At 43.3% G+C, this 18796-nt stretch overlaps 2 protein-coding genes across 2 annotated transcripts in view; both read right to left on the bottom strand.

The window, feature by feature from the left end:
- src (v-src avian sarcoma (Schmidt-Ruppin A-2) viral oncogene homolog) overlaps positions 1 to 12888 on the bottom strand; it is a 28490-nt gene extending 15602 nt beyond the window's left edge. The window contains exon 1 of the mRNA XM_073470578.1: positions 12801 to 12888. The gene's annotated coding sequence lies outside the window, so the exon portion shown is untranslated. The remainder of the gene's footprint in view (positions 1 to 12800) is intronic.
- Positions 12889 to 16073: 3185 nt separating this feature from the next.
- Positions 16074 to 18796, bottom strand: part of kcng1 (potassium voltage-gated channel, subfamily G, member 1) — a 31359-nt gene continuing 28636 nt past the window's right edge. Inside the window, exon 4 of the mRNA XM_073470796.1 lies at positions 16074 to 17130. Coding sequence (XP_073326897.1) covers positions 16354 to 17130 — 777 coding nt within the window. The 3' untranslated portion in view covers positions 16074 to 16353. The remainder of the gene's footprint in view (positions 17131 to 18796) is intronic.

Below are 18796 nucleotides of genomic sequence, written 5' to 3'. Positions count from 1 at the left end.
ATGATGTTGCATGGTTTTGCACGTGGGCTGGTGAGTCCTGGCATTGAAATGGCTAAATCCCCACAAAAGAAAAGGTAAGAGCTGCTATCTTGTTTAGGTTCATACCGTGAGCGAATAGTTTGGATAACTTGCCATTTTCAGCGTGTAGGTTGCTTGCTCGGACGCTGTTGTTGTTTCGAGTAGCAACTGGGATTTCGAAAACCCGTTTACATCAGGCATGTCAGAAAACCTGCTTCTGAATGACGTCAACCAAAGATTGCCTGGGGACCAACGTGTAGTCTGTCGAGTCCGTTAGCCAAATCATGGCAAGAATTTTTGATTCAATAATCACCTTAACTGACACAGTGACCACGTTTACAGACAAAAATATTGTGTAGTCTGAACCTGAAAGTACTTTGACTAGTTTAAAGATAAGAGCAATGAAGACCAAAGATTTAATATGCAGGAATCTGAGACAAACTCAAATAAATAAACACATTAATGAGTTTCTAGCTGGCTCGCTGGTGAAGATTGTGGTGTTCTGCTGCTAAGTCTACCAACTGGGTTTGTGTCTGGGACTCAAAGCTACTGTGATTATTTTAGAGATGAAAGGAATAAAGACCAAAGTTTTAATATGCAGGGATCTGAGATGAATTCTAGCTGCTAGCTGCTGAGGCTAACTCTTGGATCATCCCCATAACTAGTGTTTGTGTCTGTTTATAAGTTGTGTACTTCAGCAGACAAACTGTGACGTTAGTGGTGACATTCCAGGCTGTAAATGTGGAAGTAAATTTGGGATCGGAAAAGACGCCCACAGCTGGATATGAGTCTGAATGTGTCCATTGTGCAGGACGTGTCCCTTGGAGTATAACAGAGGCATATTAAATTTAAATCTCCGTCAGCCTCCTCTGCAAGTGCTCTTAAGCGAGCTGAGTGAACAACAGGTGCCAGACTGCAGGGAGATATCATCATGTTTTTAGTGCATTTGCATAAGCAGACATCAAACGTTTAAAGTGGTGTGTGTGCGTGTGTGTGTGCCGGACAGCATGAACCAGAGCGGCTGGATGGACAGGCTGTTCTCAGTCAAAATCAGAGCAGTGCAAACAAACTCACTCTTGACCGACTACGACCTCATTTCAAAAGGGGTTTTTCCATCTGACGGGGGTGCAGCACAAATCACTGCTCCAAAGAAAAAACCCTGATTCTTTATGTTTTTTAAGCATTTGACTCGCCAAATCGTGGCCGGAACAACTGACATAGTTCAGCGGACAGGAAGTACGTGTGTGAGTGTATGCGATATGTCAGCCTGGTGGATGTATTCCTTCATCTCAATGCTCTTTATGTAATTACTATGGGGGGGGAAAGTGGGGAGGCTTTGGCTCCTGCGTCACTGGCCAGCAATCGTAGCATAATCCAGTCCTGCTTGTTCTGTCCAGATTATCAACATCTATTCCCTAATCTTATTCGCCAAACGCAGTGATGACATTCCATCTGGGGCCTGCAAACAGCACGGTTGTAGCAATGACAGGACAGGGTAGACCGGTCCAACCACTACTAGTACTGCTGCTGCTTCTGCCGCTGCTCCGAGCGCTTCTCTTATCCTGTCCCAACAAATCCATCTGCTGTGGGAAAGACGGCACAAAAGAGAGCACCCAGAGCAGTTTCACACAGGTTGATCAAGTACCTTAATGGTCATTGTGTACCACAACAGGTGGGATGTTTCCTGGTTCTGAACAAACATTGGTTGTAGTCGCATGTCATCTCGTTTCTCTTCTCTTTCAGCAAACATGAATAGAGGAAATGGCCGCTTGGATGTGTTTGCACACTGGCGCTAACCCCCGCACAGGTTTTTTCAGGGTCCATCCACACTTCCCATTTACTCAACCATTAGGTTGATCATTACACAGAGCTAAGACGAAGTAACACAGCAGAGAGCGTGTGTCATAAAGCTCCAGGCATTTCGCCTCTTTTGTATTGTAAGTACACACCGAATCAAACTGCGAACCACCCGGAGCCAGAAAGCTCCCCCGTGTTTGGAGGTCTGAAGGTAAACACACGCCCCCGATGGCAGGACTTCGCTGAGTCCTGGATAAAGCGTGTGTACCGACCCCCCCTTGTGCTCCTGTCACGGACAGACACAGGGATGGGGAGGTGGTGAAGTCAATATTTACCGCTCCGCGCACACACACAGCCCGACCGTTGCCATGGAGGCGATTCCAAGCATTCCACAAACCAACAAACTGCACAGATGTAGGATAGTTGCGCACAGACTTTCTGGGCCAAAACACTCTGAGAACGCTGCATGCCTATCTGATGAAGAAAAAAGGCAAGATTGGCTGAGGCTCCGTCTTTCTAAATTATGTGGGCTGTCTGTCACTTCCTGAAAGCATTTGGGAGAAACCGGGGGGGGTTAGATAGATAAAAAGTGACACAGAAAGAAAGAGAAGGTGAGATCTCCTCAAGAAATTCTTTCCATTGTGATGTTTTTCGGTTATACCACAGGAAGATTCCCATAAAAACATCATGTTTACCCATTTTCCCAGCCTCTCAGGAGCCTGCAGTGCTTTGGCTTCTATAATAGGATCAGAGGCTGTGAGGCCTTATCCCTTTCACTGTGTGCTTCTGTATGTGTGTGTGTGTGTGCATTTCTCAACACTGGTATACTTTTTTTTTTTTTTTTCTGCTAAAAAAGCAACCTACAGTGTGTTCAAGATCACCTTTTGTTTGCCAAATGCCACAGCAAACGTGACCTTAAAATCATATGACATTTCTGGGCTCGTAGCAGCTGGCCGCTCTGTCTTAAACCCCGTGCTTACAGAGTAATTTTTTTTTTTTTGTCCACTTCCAAACAACAAACACTGCTGGCACCAACTGCAGGTTCATGGATTTTCTGTTATCCCTTGTTCCTAATCTGAGTATGACACACATCAAATTATTTTGGGATTGAGGCTCAGTAAGAAAATATCTGGGCCATTTTCAGATGAGGTGATGTCTTGGCTTTAGCACAAGGAAGCAGTGAAGGGTGGAACCTACTGAAACATGTCTGTTAAAGGGTCAGTTCAGCATTTTGGGAGAAATAGTTATTCGCTTTCTTGCTGCACGTTTGGATGAGAGGATCAGTTCCACTTTCATGCCTGTATGCTAAACGTGAAGCTAGAGCCATCAGGGTTAGCTTAGCTTAGCATAAAGACTGGAAACAGGCAAACAGCTAGCCTGACTCTGCACCAAAATATGCCTTCCAGCATCAGTAACAAATGTTATATCTTGTTTTTTTAAAATCTGTTCAAAGAAAAGAATTTATGGTTTTATTGGGGGTTATGTGCCGGACTATTTCTTGGCTGGAAGCGGTGACTTGGGCAAGTTGTTGTTTTTACACTTTGCTTTTCATGTTAATGAAACAAAAAGTGAAACAAAACATGGAATAAATAAATGTCAGTGTTAAATAAGTGAGCTTAAGAGTTAATGAAAGCTGCATCTTGTTACCTTCGGACAGAGCTAGGCTATCTTTTTCCACCTGTTTCCAGTCTTTATGCTAAGCTAAGCTAACAGGCGGCTAACTGTAGCACCAAAATATGCCTTCCAACACCTATAACACATTTTATATCTTGTTTGTTGAATCTGTAATGGAAAAAACAAAACATAACAGGAATTTACGGTTTTATGGGGGGTTATGTGCTGGACTATTTCTTGGCAGTGAAATTGTTGTTTTAACACTTTGCTTTCCGTATTAATTAAACAAAAAGAAAAAAAATATTAATGTTAATAAGTAAGCTTTAGAGGTGCTGGTAGGTGGCTTTTTTAATCTTCAGACAGAGCAAGGCTAGCTGATTTCCTCTGTTTCCAGTCTGTATGCTAAGCTAAGCTAACAGGCTGCTGACTGATGCCTTATATTAAATAGTTATGATAGCTATGAGAGGTATTGATAATCTTATATACTGTAAATCCCAACAACAGAAAAGAGCTATGAACTATTGCTATAATGCAGGAGTGCAGCAAATTGGGCCCGTGGGCCACAGTTGGCCTGCTATAGGGTCCAATTTAGCCCACCAGATGTGTCTAGCAAAGAAATTAATAAATAAAAACTGATCACGGGGGACAAAGTCATAATTTGCGCAGTCATGAGTCAGAAAGGCAACTTGGGTTCATAGCATTATTTTTGCATCTTAACAATACATTCAAACTGAAACTGAAGTAGACACCTCATACACAAATTTTCCCCTGAAAATCCTGAGCTCAGACCAGTCAGGTCATGTGACACCTATCTGTCATACAGTACAAAGCCTGGGTGTACCTGTGAATGTGTGAGTCTACACACACCGTGGTTGTCTGAGCACACAACCCACAATCATTTCTGATAAAACAACATAATCAAAGTGCTCCAGTCTGTAGTGTTCTGCTTTGAAACCCTCACCTATGAGTCTCCTGAAACCCTTTGGATGTTTCCCTCTTACAGTACATACCTACTTCACCTGATTTAACAGAGACCTGCGACTAACTCACCTAGACTGGGTGTGACGGGCATCGGTTAGACGAGACAGACAGAAGACATTACTGTAATTTCCTCTGCTTAGCTCATCAGGTTTTGTTGCAAAACAGCAAATAAATTCCAGCACGTTAACCGTTTCACAATTAAAGACGTTACAGTTTCATGTCTGTACGCTTGACGAGGCATAATGTAGAATGGAACATTAACCAATTGAGAGCAAACGAATGTCATGTTTGAACACATGCTTCATTTTATGGCCCAGGGTCTCTCAGCTGTTCTGTCGTCTCTGAAGACAGCAGCAGCAGGCATCTCTCCTGCTGAAATCTATGAGATCTGAGGCATCTGAGGCATGCACAGTGCATTGGCTGCCGTGACGGGACCCGCGGGTGTTCACTGTATTGTGTTGACAGTGCGAGAAGTCATGTATTGTTCCTCTGCGGCGTATCAAAATACCAAGAATAGACAGAATACTTTACAACTGCATCGGCAAATAACGGCTCGGCCATCATCCAGGTTATGTTGCTTTTGGGCTTCAACCGACATCCTTTCCTCTCTGCGCCATTGCACTCTCATCTAAATATGGTCATTATGTGAACTGAGACTGATGAGCTGTGGTCATGTGTTCAAACAAGAAGCGGAGAGGAGAGAGAGAGGCAGTGAGATGGAGGGCGGGAGGAAGAGAGGAGGAAAAGATAATCCTCAAGGGCTTTGGCTTTCTTTATTTCAACCCCAAGTCTTACTCCCTCACACTTGGTCTATCCCCCCTCCCGCGCACTCTCTCCCCCATCGTTTCTCCAATCCTTTCAGGGTATTTCCAGAGGGAAATGGTGGAAATAAAGGATTCCAATTCCTCGGATGTGTCAGCCATATGTCACGCGAGGAGGGAAAAACATCCTCTCAAAAAAAAGCGATGGAGAAATGCAGCCTCTTGCAATAAAAACATGACAAAAGAAGGCGTTGACCACCCTCAAAATGCACTTCAGATCTTCTGCGTTATCATATGGGCTTGTGTTTTAATGCTTCATAGGAGCAATATGTCGCCGACAGTGAACTCGAGCTCTGTGGTAGCAAAAAACCCTCACATTCACACCCTCTCATCACATTTCAAAGAGGCAGCATTTGATCTGCTCCAGTCCACAGAGACTCCCATGTGCCTCATGCTTCAGTAACTAAGGGCTTTCACCGTTTAACTTCTCATCTGCACAGCAAGGCAGCAAGAGAAAATCCCTGCGGCCCAGACATCTAAGGCCTAACTCAGGGGGGGAATATATACTGTATACATAATACAGAGAGGAGTAGTTCTTCTAATCAAATAAAATAGCACTAAACATAACTGTGTAAACACGTTCAAATATGAGAAAGTGAGCCAGGTGTGTTTGCTTGTGTCTGTGCAGGATAGTGGCATTCCCAGGTTTGTTGCAGCAGTGCGACGGAGCCCAGTCATGGTTGAGGAATGCAGAGCCAAGGAGCAGGCGAGTTTCAACTCCTCTCCGGCTCGCACAGCCCAAAGCAGGAATGCACAGGGAGCAGGTAGAGACACCGTCCTCACCGGGATGTTCAGATGCCCGGGCTGCCCCCGAGCCACACATGCCACCCACCCCAACACATTCCCCTCTAACGTCTGTCAGGGAAAATGAAAAAGCAACGTCGAGCAGCCACGTTTGTAGGAACAAGAATGCGAGTCAAGGTCGCGACACACGCTGTGGTTGTTCTTCCCGCTATGAAAAAGGCTGTGACCCAGATTGTGCTTATTGTCAACACAAAATTAAACGCATGCTGCGGCTGATCATCGGCTGAGTATTTTCTGCATTTTTTTAAAAACAAAAACAGAGGTTGTCTTCGCCGACAAAACAGAATATTCAAGCGTGGAGAAGTTTTGGACCTTCACAACACTTTAAGAGCAGGGGAACAGCACAAGCTCTGTGTTTATGTGCAGATGCTGGAGTATAAATAAAGCATGCTGTATCAACATTTCTATTGCTGCTTTGGCTGAATTCAAACTGAAAACAAGACACAAAGATCTCAGTATGGACGCCCTGCTTCCTTGGAGATAGACAAATAAGAGCAGCAGAGTAAATCAGAAACACCCACCAGGGTTCGCCATTAAAATTTCAAAATGTACCCATGTCACGCTTCATCATCAAAACATAACTGCTCCCAGCCATGACATTTACATAACAGATTGGAGGGCGAGACCCCCGACACAGGAGTGATTTCCTCCATCTCTTTTAAACCACCCCTTTGTTCAGAAGGCCCTGATTTCAATATTCAAATGCAACTCTGTGGGGCGGTGAAGCAGCGAACTAGACGCAGACTGCCAGGCAATCAGAGGAGCGAGCCGGTGGTGCAGTTGGAGCTTTATGTAAGAGACAGAAGGGTGGGTTCACTAAACTGTTCTGTATCTGATCCAGACTCACGGCAGGTCAGACAGGGGTGACACCAGAGGTCAGAGCCGAAGGAAAACACATCCTGCTCTTCCTACAACCTCCGCCAGCGATTACATCAGTGACAGGTCACTGGCACAGGGTGGCCTGATAATATCACAATCAACAATAAAGCCACATTTAAAAGAAGTGAGCTCCCGATGCAAATGGTACATTAAATAGGTGATATATCATGAAGAAAAACACTGGAATAAATAAGAATATTTCTGTCGAGAACAAAAATATTGCTGTTTGCTTGATCAGCCAACGTCCACCATTTAACAGCCAAAAGAATGAAGAGCCCAGTCGCCAGGATAAAATGTTGGCAGTTTCTACAAAACACCGATAGCATCACATTGGTATGTGTCACAGGCTCTGACAATACTGACATTTCCACAAAACATGGCACGTCACGTTCACATTACACGTTTATTATCTAACTTTCACATCAGCAGATGGAGGGGATGGTGATGGAGTTACAGGCAAGGCTGCCAAGCCAATGACCACAGTTCAAGTTTGCATGTGTGAAAGTGTGAAACCATCGGATAGTGTCGCAGAGGGACCACTGCGTTCCAACATTTGTAAATACGACACTGTGTGATATGTTTAAGGACACCTAGGTACAATTTCCAGCCGTCTGTGGCGAACAAAGCTGCAACAAAAAGAATCATTAAGTTTTAACGTATCTGTGGTTTTGCAGAAACATACTTTGCCAACGTTTATTCTGGCGATTGGGTTGAAATTAAAGAAGGCCAGAAAGCAACAATTCAAAACAGATTTTCAAAAAACAATTACTGCTGAAGTTTTGCTCCACAACAGGCTCTCGGCTGTAAAAGTCAAATTTGAAAGTGAGAAATCACAGCACTTGGCAAAGTCATCACTGAGTCACTGGCATTATTTAGCAACCGCCCTCACATATGTAATGGTCATTCTGATATGAAAACATCACTTACTGCACCTTTAATACTGATGGAAGACCATGAATCTCAACTACTTACACACATCAAGCATGTAAGGCTTCAACTAATGATATCATGCATTATTCTACCAATTATTTTCTCATTTGCTCTGCTTACAAACATGTCTGACATCAAACGTATTTCTTTTCAAATTGTTTTTCTTGTCCAACTAATCCAAGATCAAAAAATACTCAGTTTACTGTCACATAAGACGGAGAAAAGGAGAAAATCCTCAGAATACAGAAGCTGTAACTAGATAACACTTACCAAATAGTTGCAGATTCACTTTTGGCTGATCAAGTGAGAAACATACATTCCAGCTCTAATCAGGATTTTGTAAATTCAAGCAAATTTCTGTTTTATTCTCATTTTGCTTTTCAATGCGTCACATGACTCAGTGAGAGGATCTGAAATCATGTGGTGAACTCACATCCCTTAACACATATTTTGAGAAGGAAATTCCACACAAATATGTTCCTGTTATCTGGTTTTGGTCTGATTATGAGATCTGCCCGGAGCAGACGTTCAGTCTGCCAGAGTCGAACATCTCTGCAAGAACAAGATCTGCATATAAACTCTCATGTCAACGCAACCGCAGTGATTCTCAGAGGATGGACAGCCTCACGTTTTAAGAGGGGGGAGAGCAGCATGTGCTCTTCCCAGCATCTCATCATCCTGACCAGGCTCGCACAGCTGCGCCTACACAAAGCCACACATAGAGGCATCTTTCTAAATGCCAAAGACGCTTTTCCTGTCAAAAGAAATGTGCGCGGAGCGATGGGAATGAGGGTGTGAAGGGCGATCGCTTTTCCACACAGGCAACAGTAGGCGGATTGAGTGGAGATGCGTGGCCTGTGTCACCCTGGCCCGTTCCCAGAGCAGAGGGACAGGAAGTGGCCAGGGATCCTGGGAGGATACAAGCCCTCCTCTGTTTCGCTGTATCAAACCACTATCAGATACTTCATTCAAATGGCCGGCGAGCACAAGCCCCGCTGACAGAGAGCTTGGAGGGATATGTCAGAGCGCTGCACTTCTGCATCCTTATCATTCAGCTGCCTTTGCTGGGAGTAACGGCGTTGTGGCTTTGTGGCTTTGTGTTTGAACAGTGTACTTCTCTCCTCATTCAGTAAGTAAAACAACACAGCTTGAGCTACAACTGAACACAGCATGTAACTGAAAAGCACACTCTTTGGATTATGGGTGGACGATCTGGCTAAAATATAATATCAAGATCGATTAAAGTGCAATCAGGATCCATGATGTAAACCACACTCTTTATCTCAGTTTTGAAATGACTATAGCCAGACTTGAAAAAAGTTACATTATCGATGTATCAACCAAAAGACACACAGAATATATACATAAATACACATTTTTTGCAATGATCCCTCAATTGTCCCTCAAACTTGGGCTCTGATGCTGCAGTCTCTCTCCGTCTGAAGTCACCACCCTGGGGTCTCATTCAATGCCACGCCCACAGCTACTTTATACTTCCTCTAGTCTAGAGGAAGTATAAAGTAGCAGAAAAGGGAAATACTCAAGTAAAGTACCTCAAAATTGTACTTGAGTACATTTCAATCACTGGTTATTCTAAATTTTGACACAAAGATTGAATTTTTACTGCAAATGTTTGTCTGTTCCAAATATCGTCTCTTTGATATCTAATAATCGGTGTCGGCCCTGTAAAAACAAACAAACATGTCAGCTAATCCTTAATTTCAAAATATCAAGATTAGACCTGCAATTATCAGCTGAGTGTAGATTAATCAGTTTAAGTAATTCTTAAAAGAAAAATATGAGTCAAAAATCCAATTTCAGTTTCTTAAATGTGGGTTCTTTACTGCTCTATGACAAGTAAACTGAATATTTGCAGGTTTATGACAAAACTACACATCTGATGACGTCATCTTGGGCTTTATGAAACACTGATATTAGCCACACTAATGTGAAGATTTACAGACAATGAAAGTAATCAACTAATCGAAAAACAATCACCAGATTAATCGACAGGTAGTCGAGGTATAAACTTTACCATATATTACTATTATTTTAAAGCCACATTGTCCCTAAAGTTTGCCCTTCAAGACCGATCACGTTCTAAACTCGACGGATCGCCCACCCTTACTTTAAGTTGATGGCTGGCAAAGCGTAAAGAAACACAACAAAACTAGGCCAGTGACACATAAAGCCTATACAGAGAGAGAGAGACAGACACATAAAGCCTGACAGGATGGGAAGAGACGTGAGACGGGCAGAAAGAGTGGGAACAGAACAGGTGGCACCGGCATTCCCATGCTCAGCCGTATGCCCTTGAAAGTAGCTGGGCACTAATTAGCACTAAATCTGGGCCAGAGCGACAGAAGTTTAGTATCTGCCACATGAAAAATTCAAAGGCCTTTGTCAGCAGGACGCCGTCACAAAATCTCATGCCCCCCTTTTCGTCTATACAATTTCTCTCTCAATCGCACATCTCGCTGGCAGACTGAAGAGGGGTTACTGCTGGCATTGGACGAGTGTTTTGTTTGTTAAGCGCTCCGAAAGCCAAAAGGGAATAGTGTGTTGATTCAACAAAGAGGAGGCACACAATCACTACTACTACGACAAGAGCCCCGGCTCGTTTACAGTCGTCCTCAGTCCAATTTGTGAGCCCTCCTTTTTTTCCGTCTGTTCCTCCAGCCAATAAGCGAGTCCCTCTTTATGGTATCACAAACATTTACAATATGCCCTCACTGCTCAATGCCAATTAATCCTCAGCTGACCTAAAGGAAAGTGGGCCACTCACTAGATCAAATGATGAACTCAGCAAACCTCCAGCTCCACTGAAGGCTGTTCAATGCAACTGCTCAGTTCGCTTCAGTGCAGTCAAATGCGGAGGCAAATGTACACATCACTATCAAAAATGCTTGGGAACGAGTCTCTCTATAGACCGCTTCTAAATGCTTCCCCTTCCCTCCTTCTCAATAGGTGCACAAAGGCAATTCTGAAAGTGGAAGCGACTTGTCTTAAAGCGGGGGCCGATCCTCCAGGGGCCGGATAGCTGCCGGAACAAGCGGCTCATTGATGCCAGGCTCAGTGTATCACCCTGACAGACAGACCACTCCAGTATGAGGGGGGAACAAAGGGGCCCGTCCACAGCCACGTTGCCAATTAGCAGGAATTTCGGGCCTCGAGAGCCACTTTCCACCAATCTCATCGGAGCTGACATAAACATCTACGGCTTTCACTGGAGGGCATTCATGGGATTCCAAGGAGCATTAGGTCCCCTCTGTGGAGCCTGAAATCTGGCAGTTAGGAAAAGTACAATGGGGCATCTCGTACCACTTTGAGAAACACCTCTCACTTGCCGGGTTGGCTGCAGAATGCACGCTAATCGCCTGGTCTAAACTGGCAACACTTTGTTTTGGCTTTACAGTGGTAGAGAGCGTTCATCGTGTATCTCTTTGTGACCATGTTGGATTGAGCAGAATGTGTGAAAAAAAAAACAACACACACAGCGAGCAAAAGTGGGCGTCACGCACGTCATAGGGCTTCATCCCCACTTTGCACGTCATTGGCCCGATACAAGATCTAAGGATATTGAATCCATTGGATATAATGTGTTTTTTTTTTGCCTGCCTGCTGCCAAACATCCTAATTCCTTCAGGAAAAATACAAGCAAAATCTGTGTGGGATTAGCTTAATGCAACAGCAAATTTAATTTATTAAAAAAATGATTGATGCCTCTGAGAGATTCAGATTTAGATAAGGATTACAGGAGAGAGAGAAAAAAAAACAAGCTGGAAATCACAACGCAATATTGAGGTTTTCAGGCAGATCGACGACGACACTCTGCAACAGTGGCTCAGCAGGTTTCGGGCATGTGTGAGTCAAGAGGCGCAGAAGTTACAGGTCGACTGTGGTGATTGGGAGTGTGTCACACTGTGGTGTCTCGCTCAGACTGATCTCTGCGTGTCTGAGAGTAAATCTGGTCTGAAGCAGGTTCTAGATGGATGACTAACAAGAGTTAGCAGAGCTGTGTGGTGAGCCTGGATCAGCTGTCTGGCCGGGGAGAGTCAGACCCGGTGTGTACAGTGTATACAGGCTAATGAACGGCCTCAGTGTCAGCACACAAACAATACAGACTGAATCCATACGTTCAAGGGCTCCAGACTACACAACACTTTGACATCTACGCACACCTAGTCTTTTTCTATTATTAGTTACCACCACATTAGAGTCGATATCTGGGCCTTTGAGTCATGCTGAGTGGGAGAGACTAATCTTAAACATATGACAGCCGTGTCTTTAAAGTGTGTGGGCTCCTTGGGAAAGGAGAGTCTGTGGCGTTTTTGGAGTGAACAAGCAGAAAGATAGCAGGAAGATATACGGCTGTGATTTTCTCTCTCACACATAAAACAGCCAGAGCACAGCAGATAGCCCATAAAAAAAACTCCCACTGCAGAGCTACTGGGGGCTGCCAGCTTCCAGCCGAGGAGTCATTTCTCTTAAAACTGAGGATGTACACAGAGTGATCAGCTGTATATGTTCCAAAAAAATTGCTGCAGACTGTGGAGTTTGCAGCCCAAATCGATGGCTGCGGCTGGGATCTTACAGAAGCTCTAATGAGTCACAGTACCAGTAACTCTCAGACTAGTTGCAACCAGTGATTTTGGTGGATTACAAAGTGGGGAAATTACAGTGTGACCTCCATCTGCTGATCATTTATTAACAAAAGTAAAAAAAAAAAGGCAAATACCTCAGAGAGAGCAGGTGAAATTTAGGTCATACAGATGTGAAGATGAGGGGTGAAGTAAGCTGTGTGTCCCTCTACATCCCCCCCTCCCTGTAAACAACACAGTAATCTGCAGCACAGTTGACATCAAACCCCCTCATTCATTTTTAATTAACCCCCGTCTGCCCGCCTGTCATTTACTGAAGTCACTCGCACTGAAATAACAAGTTCAGCCGACTTACCCCCTGACGCGCAGGCTACTGGAGATTTTGGCGTCGTCGCTCTTCTGCCGATCAGACAGGCGGATTTCGCATCAAACCATTAATGAACTGATTAGAGGAAACCAAATGCTCGCAGATCCCTAAAATCGGGGCTTTGGATGAGCAGCAGCAGCAGCAGCAGCAGCAGTAGCAGCAGCAGAGACGGTCGGTGCCAAAACGAGCGACAGACAGGCGATGAGAGATCCCATTCAGCTGGAGGGGCGGCCCGGTGAGGTCATGACGGGGAAGGACTCCGGAGCTAAGAAAACATCTTTCAGTAAAGGTTCAATATAAAGCAGGAAGAGCCCCGTTTGACTATTACGCATGTGAATCTGCCTTTACGCGTGGCGGCGGCACCGACAGTCAGCTCCTGCGCTGGAACACCAAATCATGACCAAAACACTGGGATGAGATATTAGAGGCAGCGAGGGGGAGGAGCCTCCAGCCGACTGTCAAAGCTCTGATTGGTCGGGTTGTTTTGTGCACGATTCCAGACCTGATTTAGCTGAATGGCGTTTCATTGAAGTCCCTCCTCACCTGAGAGTGCAGGTCCCAACCTGGCCTCAATGTAAAGGTATTTACAGAGGAGGAAGAGGAGCTGAGAGGTTTTCACTTAAAGGTGCACTCTGTTGTTTTGGGGAAGACATTTTTTTGTCACATTTTTTTTGTATATCTCTAAGAAACTAAATAAACAAACTGTTTTCAAACAAATTGACCTTAAAGGGAAACACAATTTCATACTGTTTACTGTTATATATGTGGCGGACCCTGCCACCTTTCTAGCTTCAAACAGTGTTCTGGGGATACACAGCTTGTTTGTTCAGTTATGGGAGTATTGTTACCTCATTAACATTGCTAATATTGCAATTCAAGTATTAAGTATTCAAGTATCAAGTATTAATTTCTTCTCCAAACTACACAGCGCCCCTTTAGGCTACATAACGAGGGGAAGGATAGGAGAATTTGAAACAGTGTGGAAACCTTTGGTGGAATTCCTTGGCGATCATTTTGAAATTGCGGCGTTGCTGAGTATGTCTGCATTGTCTGTTTTTATGAAATATGTCAATATTTGGATGCTAGGTTTATTTTCCTTTAATTGTGAAGTCATGTCTATATGTTATTCTATTGTCCAATTCAATTGTTGTCATTGTATATATATATAAATCAATAAAAATATTGTTGAAAAAACAAAACAAAAAGTGCCCCTTTAAGTAACAGGAGACATACCACAGTGTCCTGCATGTATGTGATGTTTCTCCACTCACATTAACAGCAATAAATGATGAGTAGAATCACGAGATCCAGGGTGCAAAATCAATCAATCACACAGGTATCACTCCGCCAAGGCACACTCAACCTGTCGGTAATGTACACTGACCGCTGCATTGGAGATAAAATTGCCTCCAGTGATGTCACTCAGTGGCTCAGAGTTGCATTGTGGGTAATGTAGGCGCCAGGTTTTGAAAAGCACTCCTAAAACACTGTTGGACTCATTATGGACAGATCGAAAACAAATGATCCAAATCAATACATATCCCATTTTTTATGCCACACATTCTTCTGACTTTTCAAAACCTGGCACCTACATTACCCACAATGCAATTTAGTCAGTGAGTGACATCACCGGAGGCAATTTATCAGATTACATGCAGCTTCCTCTGGAGCCACAAAAGGCTTTATACTACTTTTTTTTCCACAAATGTAGTAGTACTCCCCGAGACCTGTAAACACACTTTTTATTTTTATCCTTTAAGTACGGCCTATTGTGGGCTATGATTTGTCCAGCCTGGCATGTCCAATGTAACGCATAATACTTGGTGACATCATTGAAATTTATATTATATGTCAGTTTTGAATTGAAAGTCAAGGCTTTTTATTTGATTCTTGAATCAGAAGCGTTGACTTAAAATCAGAGCTATCTACTGCAGCCATAATGTAGCTTAATTAAAATACATTGAACACCTTTAATGAAATGAAACAGGTGTGTTTCTTAAAGAGAAGCTTTACTAGTCCTGATGTAGACTGAGGGGCTGTTAATAATAAACATATATTCTATTATTTTATGGTAAAATTGAAAAATCAGACAGCTTAGACTTCCATTCCCCTTTAGTGACACAATGCGGCCACCTGCTGGTCTAAATAGGTAGCGTATGTAACACACATGCATGAGTTGCAGCAGTAGGAGGTGATAAAAGGAGGCAAAGACACACACCCCTGTCTACATCAGTGGAGCTGAGGTGGAGCAGGGGAACAGCTTCAGGTTTCAGAGTGTCAACATCACAGAGAAGCTGAAAAAAGCCCAGGAAAGGCTCCACTTCTTAAGGAGACGAAAGGAAAGGAGGTTAAATTCCTGTGCCAAGTTCTTTTCAACTTTTACAGAGACTTTGGGCAGTCTGAAGGTGATTTATTGAGTTGGCTCTTCAATGAGGCTTTTGTTTTTTGCTAGATTTATCTGCAGAAAACGTTAAATTCAATAGAAACAGAGTAAAATGTACTGAATATATCTCTGGACTCTAGAAAACTGTCACTGTTTGCCATGTGTGGACTATGTGTTTGACTTTTTTCATCGTGTTCAGTTTTGTGCTGAAACTGCAAACCCATCTCCCTCTGGGGCTCTAAAGTTTCACATTAAGTTAAAGTTTAAATGAGAAGCGACAATGAAACAGACAAACTCAAGTTTTAAATCCACTTTAAGGAGAGAGATAATAATTATAAACAGCTATGGACAGCAACTGCAGTAATTACAAGGACAATAATGCTTCAATCTTCAACGTCCAAGAGTATTTTAAAAATTGCATATAGAGCCTCAAGGAGAAGGACAATTAATACATCATAATTAATATGTGGATGCTGACAGTGCCAGAGGGGGGAGGGATTAAAACGTAATTCTCAGATTTTGCACAGTCAGTCAGGAAAAAAAATCACTGGATTAAGGGTCACATTTTTAGCTTAGATAGAATTTCCATTTAACCTTTGGGACTCAACAAAAGCAGAAAGCATCTTCCATTAAGTGACACTCGTTAACTCCCAGGAGCGCACGACCCCGACGAATCCATTACAACAGCTGGAAAGATGGAAAACATCACTGTGTTGTCGGATCATACGGAGGCCGTGCTCGTGCTCTTCATTCATCTCTTCTGTCTAATAACACATTTCACATGAATTACAATATCTTTTAATATATAACTGTCGTAATACTATAGATCATTAAACTTTATGAAGTTTTTGTGTTTATATCTGGAAACTGGACTTATATCTTATTTTTTAACCATGGGATAACAAGAGATAATTAACTTTTTGATGAAAATATTTATTTAATATGAATCCTCTCATCTTCTTCTCCTCTCTGTGTATTTTTCATGTTTATGCAAAAGTACAATGCTACACAGGAAGGCTGCATTTCTGGAAAGAAAAAAAAATCAATTTTCTCCTCTGTATCTTTTTTATAGAGACTTTTTTTACACCCTCGGTCTCTTTTGTTGCCTTCTCTTTCTGTCCCAATTCCAGTTTTTATGTCCTTCCCTGTCCAACAGTCTCAGTCGTCCAAGTCTCTGGAGTCAGACCCTATGTTGAAGAGCATATCGCTCTCTAAGGAGAGGTTGCTGCCCAGGGCGGCCATGCGGCTCCGCAGCAGGAAGTGTGTCCTCCTCTGCAGTACCCTCTGCTGCTCCTGCTTCAGCTCCAAGTAGGACCGCGAGAAGGTGTGAAAGATGGAGGTGACGGGGAAGGCCATGAGGAGGATCCCACTCAGGATGCTGCTCAGAGCCACCACCTGGCCCGGGATGCTCCTTGGCACCATGTCCCCGTATCCCACTGTCGTCATGGTGATGACAGCCCACCAGTAGGTGGCAGGGATGCTGGTGAACTCCTGCGTGGCGGCCATTTCATTCTCTATCAAGTACAGCAAGGGGGAATACAGTGCGATGGCCACACACAGGAAGAGGAGGAGCAGTCCGAACTCTCGTGTGCAGCGGCGTGCTGTCAGGCCAAGAGTCTGCAGGCCCAGGGAATGGCGAGCCAGACGCATCACATAGAGGATACGCAGGGCTCTGAGGACGCGCAGCACCAAGCCCACTTTGTCCAGGTAGCTGTTGCCAGAGCCCAGCCGCTTCTCCCCTTTGGAGGTGCTGTCCACCACCAGGGTGATGTAGTATGGTAGGATGGCCACCACGTCTATCAGGTTGAGGGGCTGCCTGAGGAAGGTCAGCTTGCTGCGGTCTTGAATGAAGCGCAGGGTGAACTCCAGAGAGAACCAGGCCACGCACACCGTCTCCACTATGAAGATGTTGTAGCACATCTGGGAACATGTGCCCTGGTGAAGAAAGACACAACGTGGTCAGGAATAGCATGTGTGAGTGTTAGCTGCAGTCACTAGAGGGAAGCATTTCAATGTGAAATCAAGGGCTGCTGCAGCAGTGAACACTTCAACATGAGAAATATTTCTACAACCAACAAGGAAAGCAATATCCTCAAATCATAGATCAAGCCTTCTTGGATTATTTGTTCAGGATAAGTTTTAGGAATGTCAATTTTGATTTATTTGAATTCATGATGTGGTCATCAGTAGGAGTGGGACAAAATATCAATACAGCAATATATCATATAGCTTCCCTTGAGATCCAATAATTGATATCCTGGCACCAAATCGATATTTTCATTAAAACAAGCAGGCGCTCTAAATGGATTCCCCTGACAATTTGATTTACAAAATTTAAGAGGACGCCTAGAAAAGTTAATTTCAGCTCCTTTGTTTTTGTTTTTGTTTGCTCATATAGAACAACAAGTAAAATTCCCACACATTAAATTTACATTCATTTTATCGAGACATTTCTCAAGTTGTACATACACATATATAGTTAATATGGCAATAAAAGAGGTGTATTAAGAGGATTTTTCATTTGTCTTCTGTGGGTGTTTTTTTATATGAATGTGGATCTTTTCTGATCAATTTTAGGAGTGCCTGTGGTTCGCAGGTTCCACATTTCAATGTAGGTGTGTCGTGCAGTGTGGGACTCGCACTGGTCTTGGTCTTAACTTGATGTCGATACTCTCTGGTCTTGGTTATGACTTGCTCTTGATTACAACACTGAAGTTAAGACTTGCCTTCTTAGGGGTGTTTTATATTCTTCATTTAGACAGATAACATAATGTATCATTCGATGATTGTCTTGCAATGTAGCCATGATTGCAGAAGTGCTGTGTTGTGATACCATCGTTATCGTGGATGATTTATCGTATCGTATCGTATCGTATCGTATCGTATCGTATCGTATCGTATCGTATCATATCGTGTCCTATCGTATTGTATCGTATCATATCATATCATATCATATCATATCATATCATATCATATCATATCATGTCGTATCGTATCATGTCGTATCGTATCGTACTCTGTGATTCCCACCCCTAATCATAGGAACTGCTCCTCAAAACTTAAATTAAAAAAATGCCCAAGCTCTTCTTCATGAGTTTTTTGAAAAGGCTGGCATTTTTTCTGAGCTGCAGTACTGATGCTGATTCAATGCGTGGCAGAGACGGATCAAAGTATCTCAAAGCACAAAGTAGATAGTGCTATCTACTCTGTGCTTTGAGATACTTTGAGCCTTTCAATGCAGTTCACATCAGTTAAAAATATTATGAAACACACTCCCACTGAGGAGGAGATGAGTTTGAGTGGACTCGTACAGCCACCTGAAAACTTCGGTGAACCTGTTCTCACTCAGAGACAGGAACACTTAGACACTTTTAATGCAACACTTGTGGCGGAGCTGTTAGTTTGCGATTACTGGCACTTTTAATTAAACAGCTCAGTACAGATGTACTAAGAATAATGGAGTGTGAATACAAAGAAAGTGAGGTTAGATATTATACTGTTACTTCATCAGGTCATATGCAGTCATTGTATTTCTTTAATTTCATTTTCAATCTTCCATTTACTTTCCCAGAACACCAGTCGTGGTGAGATTAGCAGTGAA

Source organism: Pagrus major, chromosome 7 (assembly GCF_040436345.1).
Source record: "Pagrus major chromosome 7, Pma_NU_1.0".
In the NCBI taxonomy this organism is placed as follows: Eukaryota; Metazoa; Chordata; class Actinopteri; order Spariformes; family Sparidae; genus Pagrus; species Pagrus major.
Note: the sequence above shows the minus strand (reverse complement) of the source record. Positions and strands in the feature narration are given on the sequence as shown.